This window comes from Bidens hawaiensis, unplaced genomic scaffold (assembly GCF_021521415.1).
Source record: "Bidens hawaiensis isolate Kalapana, Puna unplaced genomic scaffold, B.hawaiensis_p1.1 tig00012940_1, whole genome shotgun sequence".
NCBI classification, from domain to species: Eukaryota; Viridiplantae; Streptophyta; class Magnoliopsida; order Asterales; family Asteraceae; genus Bidens; species Bidens hawaiensis.
This window is the reverse complement of record NW_027492078.1, coordinates 475,270-482,395: the sequence shown is the minus strand read 5'-3', so window position 1 is coordinate 482,395 and position 7,126 is coordinate 475,270. Positions and strand designations below refer to the sequence as shown.

The following is a 7,126-nucleotide window of genomic DNA, read 5'->3' as shown; positions in this document are numbered from 1 at the left end:
TTGGAGCTTTAAGCTTTAAGCTTTTTCTCATTACCTAAAAGCTTCAAGCTAGGGGTGTGTTTTTTAACCGTACCCGAATAACAAACCCGAATCGAAGCGACCCGAGACCTAAATAACCTAAACCGAATTCACCCGAACCGATTAAACTCCTAACCCGAACCCGATATAAAATATTCGGGTCGATATTTGGGTTGAAATACCCAGAATTGGGTTGACCCGAATAACCCGAAGTATACTACATCGATGCATGTATCCCTAATTTTATAGGGTAGTTTAGAGTGAAGTAGCACAGTGACCTTATGTATTCTTGTTCGGTTGTTCTCAATACTCCAATTAATATCGGATCTATCACATCCCAATGTATTAATGACCATAAAGCATGCGGAGAATGTATCTTCAATTAAAAAACTTAAATAGTATAATATTTAAACCAATATTTATTTAGCATGTTTCTTCAATCTATACAGGTATTAATCCACAGGCTACAACACTCCTTCATCTCATCTAATGCATGCTTGTATGATAAATTTCATGTTTTGCTAAATAATATATGCTATTGTTGAATATGGCTGTATATTATGGTTTTATAACAGCTTGGAATATAGTTTTTTAATTTATGATATTGTTAAAGGTGGATTTTTTTTAATTTGTTAAACCCGAAACCCAACCCGAATTTACCCGAACCGTATAACCCGAAACCCGAACAAACCGAACTTATTTGGGTTGGTTCTTGGGTCAATTTGTTTTGAGCTCAAACCCGAACAACCCGACCCAAACAACTCGAAACCCGAATAAATAACCCGAAGAACACCCTTACTTCAAGCTCCTTCAACCAAACAAGACTTTTAATTGAGTATGAGCTTTTTCTTAAAAGCTTGAAGCCCCTAAAAGCTCCTTGCTAAACATACCCTAGGACTATTGTTCTCCTGACCCATATGAAAGTCTCAAGGAAAGCATGCTCTTTAGACCTAGCTAATGCATGATAGGTAAAAGGTTGGAAGTTGAAGACTCGACGATGAAGGAAAGGAACAGGATAAAGAGGAACCACTAAGTTAGTGGAGAACGAAGACATTTGTAAAGGACAGAGAAAATCACAACAAGCTCACTTCAATAATATTATCATCATGATCACTATTCTCTTTGAAAAGATCGTCACGAACTCTCATGTACATAATACCACTGGTTATATGTCAACTTCGTCATTCTAAAAGCATATATTGAATCCATTCCATAAAAAGCATTAGTGATAAAATATACAATTTAAAAAAGGAAATTTGGATTTTAATAATCATAGCTTTCTGTTATTGGCTGATAATAATCGCAACCTAGTTTATTCCCACCATTGGTCCCAAATTTAAAAAAGTTGGCTCTCAATGGTCTCCCGTTAAAAAAAACCTAACGGCGTTAAGTTTTTTCGGAATTTCAAACTGATTTTTTAAGGCTTTTGATCGGAAGAAGGATATGAGTCGATTGATGTAAAACTTAGCTCGGAACGATAATTCAAACAGCTTAATTTTTGTTAATCTGAAGTTTAAACACCTGATTTATAGCTAATCAAGCCATTTAAAGCGTCATTTCGAGCTAAGTTTTACGTTAATCGACTCGTATCATCCTTCCGATCAAAAGCCCTAAAAAATCAATTTGAAATTCGGAAAAAACTTAACGCCGTTAGGTTGTTTTTAACGGAGGGCCATTGAGAGCCAACTTTTTTAAATTTGGGACCACTGGTGGGAATAAACTAAGTTGTAATTATTATCAGCTAATAACAGAAAGTTAGGATTATTAAAATCCAATTTTCCTTTAAAAAATAACTGCTCATGTAAAATAGAAAGCTATGATTGTATTACCATGTCTTTCACCCTTATTAGCAAACATGGCACAATGTACAATGAATAGAATTAAAACTTAATTTAAACTAATTTCACGATTATTCAATCAGTGATATTAGCATGTAAAATTTAATAACATGGAGGACATGCTAAATTTTTAATGGCATATAAAAAGAAGCAAGAAAAGAAAACTATTTATGTTTCTTAATTTTTATTGATACTTTAAACAAAACAAAAACTTTTGTATATAATTTGTATAAATCTAGGTTGTAAGAAATACTTATGATTATAAATGCCACGTCATTCGATGGATAAATTATGTAAATTTCAAGACCTAACTCTCAAAACCGCCAAGTAGTGTGAACTAAGCCGTAGAGATATCAAATCGAACAACTTTTTTCGGCTTGAACAATTCAATATGTTTCAATCTATTTGAACATCCCTATCACCCATACCATCATCGGTCAAGATGATATATGATATTTTTGGGCCTAACTTCCAACTCAAAATCGAACCAAAGATCTTAATTTCATTTTATGGTTTAATAGCTCCTAATCATAACCACAAATATTTTAAAATTATCTACAAACTGCTTATACATAATTGTTTTTTACATCAAAGCATTTAAAATAAACAAACTTCATTATCAATCCAACGTATTCAACATCAAAAGACAATAAACACTTTTAATAACCACCATCTTAATTATTTAAAACTTATAATTAAAGCTATGAAAACAAACGACATGACAGCCTAAAAAGGTTTAGGTGCTGTTTGTTTTTGCAGACATAAACTGTCTGTAAGCTGATTTCATCTGTTTTTATGTCTGCAGCTGAAGATGTGGTCTGAAGCTCTGTAAGCTGAAAAAATAAGACTGTTTGTTTTTATAAGTTAACACTGTCTGCATAAACTGAAAATACAAACACATTAATTAATAAATTATTTATTAATTCATTAATATCACCAAGAAAGGGAAGTACAAGGAGTTCCAGAAGACGATGTAGAAGAAACTCCATTGTTACTATTCGAATCACCACCGCCACAAACGTCTTCGTCGTCGCCAGAAGACGTCTCCTCCGTCTCCAACCGTGACGGCAACGTGTCCGGCGTCTCAAACGGCGTATTTCCGGCGACCCTACTCTTTCTCCCGTTTTCCTCACCGTTGTACACCGGATTCGAAATGGATGGGTGGCATGGGCGATTAATCCCATCGGGACCGGAATGGCGGGGGCTCAATCGTTTATCGCGTTCAAGGGTTCCAACGGATCGATGACGGTGAAGACGTATAATATTAGCTCCTACTCGTCAATTGTTGAAGGGAAGATTGCGTTTGAAGTGCCGGAGGCTAGTGCTGAGTTTTCCGGTTGGGTGATGAGGATTTTTGCGACGATGAAGTTGCCGGAGGCGATGACGGAGGTGAATCATATCTGGCCGGAGTTTATGGGATGCTTATTGTTGTTTTTGGATGGTTGGAGAGGAGGCAGCAGGAGAGCAGGTAGGGTGAAGATGTGTGAAGCAATAATTTTTAGCTTCTTTTTTAAGATAAAAGAAGCTGATTTCAGATCTTATCTTAAAAAAAAACAAACAGTCTTCATGGGTGATGTCTGCGCGCCTGCAGACATCACCCCTTCCTGCAGATGTTTTAATCAAAAACAAACACAACCTTAGCAAACCACTTAATACACATAATATATTCGCTATTTTTATAAAAAAATCATATTATATTCTTTCACCCCCAAAGCAACTAAAAAGCAAAAATAAAGCAATAGTTTCTTAAAATTAAAGTTATTTAATAATATTATTAATAATAATAGTATTTCCAATGCGATGTAGTGGTAAGAAGCATGAGCTCTTCCATAGAGACTTAGGTGAGGAGGTTCAATCCTTACAGACAATACTTTGGAGAGGCTATGGATGGCTCAATAAAGAAGAACGAGGTATCTGTGATATCCGATTTGATTCCAAGGGCGTTCGGGTTTTACCATCAGTGGGCTTACGAACGGATGATTTTTCCACAGAACCGAGGCGTTTAGGGGCTTTGTACGATTATGTTGGACCAACACTAAGCAGGCGATTGCCCTTTTGCGATTGGATCAACCCGTTTCTCTATTTATTGGCCGCTAAAAAAATAAACATAGTTTCTCCAAATTAAAGTCATTTAATAATAATATTAATAATAATAATAATAGCCGCCGATGTAATCTAAGCAGTCAAATTAAATTCCACAAATTTCTTCTCAACTCAATATCGACTCCTGTATGCTGATTAAAGTATGAAAAATCCATTTTCTATTACAAAAAGCAAACCCCAATTCGAATCTCAATCAACCCACCTTAAAACCTCCTCATTTCTCGAATTCCACCGAGAAATTTTTGTGGGTTTTGTGGAAATGAAGGCGTACCGTAATGGGTTTCTTTCAAAAACCCAAAAAGTCCGATAATTTCACCAAACCCGTATCAAATTATCAATCTTTTTGCTGAAATTTTTGTGGGTTTTGTGCGATTGGAGGTGTTCTATAATGGGTTTGTTTGGATTTTGAAAATGATGATAGAAAGTGTTTGAATTTGGATTGGATTGAGTTTGAGTTTTGGGGATCAAGAAGATGTTGTGCAGGATTATTCCTAGAAAGAAGAAGACAGGGACTGTGCCTGTGTATTTGAATGTGTATGATCTTACTCCCATTAATGGTTATGCTTATTGGGTTGGTCTTGGTGTTTATCACTCTGGTGTTCAAGGTTGTGTTCTTCAAATTTTGTTTCTTGATTTGTTTTTTTTTTTTTGGTTTAATTGATATAAAGTTTATAAATTGATTGCAAAGTTTAAAGCTTTGTGATTTGTTTCCAATAATTGCAACAATTTGAGCTCTCAAATATCAAATTGATCATGCTATCGTTGCTATGATTCCGTAAGAACTTAGTTTTTCGATTAATTGTTCAAAAAGATTTTACTTTTGCAAGAATGATTTATCAAGAAAATGCAAGATTACATTTTTATAACTTTAAAATTCAAATTCTGCCGAAGAACATAGTTATAATCAAGATTGTAACAAAGTGTGATTCTTGATATGTGGCAGTTCATGGTGTAGAATATGCATTTGGTGCGCATGAACACTCAACAACCGGGATATCTGAAGTGGAACCAAGGAAATGCCCGGGATTCACATTTAGGAAATCGATTTTGATTGGACGAACAGATTACGGCCCACTAGAAGTTCGGTCGTTTATTGAAACATTAGCAACCGAGTTCACCGGAAACAGTTATAATCTCATTACAAGAAACTGTAACCACTTCTGCAATGATATGTGTCTAAGGTTGACCAAAATGCCGATTCCTAGTTGGGTCAACAGACTGGCTCGACTTGGTAAGATCCCAAATTTCTTATCGTATTCATTATTCGTACTCGGTTTTTATTTCGTTTATTAGATCAGAGTGCATTTCAAGATTTATGAGTTGGTTCAACTTTTGGCGGAACTTGCCTTGAAAGTCATTTGCACCTTCTTAGAAGTTTGAAATTTAGAGGAAAACTTCTACTTTAAGCTGTAGCATGACTTAATTATAGTTTGCACAGAGGTATTTGACTATTTGGAATCTTGTTGACAGAAGTTATTTGTAAATTGAAGCCTGATAATTTTCCAATAGGTTAAAATAGGTTGGAACTTTAATATATTATGGGACAAATAAAACTTTTAAGAGTGTGTTGAGATGATGCAATTTTGGAGGCTTCTGAGCATATGCTCATAGTTTCTGTTCTATGAGATAAGAGAAGGAAGACTTTTGAATATTTAGGTCAAGTCTGATTACCTTAAATTTAAAAAAAACTGATTAATTTTTTTCACACCAATTATTGGCAGTTTCTGTTTTTTTGACTCTTAATAGTTAATACAGTCAATGATTTGCCCATAAGTTTCATATTATTACCACTATAACCTCGTATCATTATACGACGTTATTATACGGTAACTTGAGTGTTCTTGGGTAGCATGTATGTATTTTTATTATTATTTGGAGTTAACATCATTAATTAATTTGTTGATGCATGTTCATGTTCTTGTGCACCAGCCACAAAACAAGTTTAGATACACTTTAGTGGACCGAGGCGAATTCCCACATGATCCAATGTTTATGATCATTATAACCCTTGAATCAAGATTATCTTTTTCTGCTAAATTAACATCTGCATTAAAGATACAAACACAAATATGGATTTATGGATCTTGTTTGTTCATTAATTTTTGGTGCTCTATTATCACATGTTAAAAACAATAGATTACAACTAATGATTTGTTTAATCCTTGTGAAATTTGAAGGTTTTCTTTGCAAGTGTGTCCTTCCTGCCAGCTTAAACAACACAAAAGTGAAACAAATTCGAGCAGAAGACAATCCCAACACTGATAAAAAGCTTAGAACCCGTTCAAACCGGTTTGCATCAACTTCTAAACCTCAACCACAAGTATCGTCTCGTTCTTCAAGTTCGTCAACAACAAAAACAAATGTAAAACCGTTAACAACCAATAAGCGTGACAAAAAATAATCTTTATTTGTTGAAGATGAACAATAATGCATAATTATGATCACAAATTTGTTGAAGTTGAAGGATTTGTTATAAAGATATGTTTTTTTATACAAAAGGCCCAGTTTTATTTTGGTTATGAGGTTGGTGGAATGTGTGTGCAACCCATAAGTGATGAATGTGAATCTAGTCAGAGTTCAAACTGCAGTTAAGTTGCTTTCTAGCATATTGTTATGGGGAGTCAATATTTTATTATTTTTATGGTATTGTTATTTTCTTGGTCCAAGAAGATATGCAAAAATTAAAGTTTTAAATAGTATTTGAATATATATATATATATATATATATATGCTAAGTATAAAATGAAAATCCATTTGAGTTGTGAAAACTCTAAAAATTCATTCTCAACCACATGTTTTTAATTAATGTTTAAATCTTGTGATCCACAATTAAAGTGAATAAAAATGTAAATATAAATATAATTTTTTCTCTCTCCTGAAAACATATATAAAAATTAGTAAAAAAATGTTAAAAAATAGTAAAACATTTTTTTTTAATGTTTCGATGTTTTGTATTTAAATGTTACAACATATATTACATGTAACCAAAAAAAAAAAACGATGTTACATAGGGTTTTTGCGGGTTTTCACGGCTCAAGTGGATTTTCATTTTAACCTTACCCTATATATATAGGGTTGGATTAGAATAAAAACCCACTTGAGTTGTGGAAACTCTAGAAACTCATTCTAAACCACATGTTTTTAATAAAAAATTAAATCTTGTGGTC

General features: G+C 33.7%; 1 protein-coding gene across 1 annotated transcript; it reads left to right on the top strand.

The window, feature by feature from the left end:
• Nucleotides 1–4,075: 4,075 nt before the first annotated feature.
• On the top strand, nt 4,076–6,437 carry LOC143542600 (deSI-like protein At4g17486). Its single transcript, XM_077035154.1, has 3 exons — nt 4,076–4,564; nt 4,903–5,190; nt 6,137–6,437. Exons 1-3 carry the CDS (start codon nt 4,432–4,434, stop codon nt 6,358–6,360), a joined length of 645 nt encoding a protein of 214 aa, XP_076891269.1. The 5' UTR covers nt 4,076–4,431; the 3' UTR covers nt 6,361–6,437.
• The last annotated feature ends 689 nt before the right edge of the window (nt 6,438–7,126 follow it).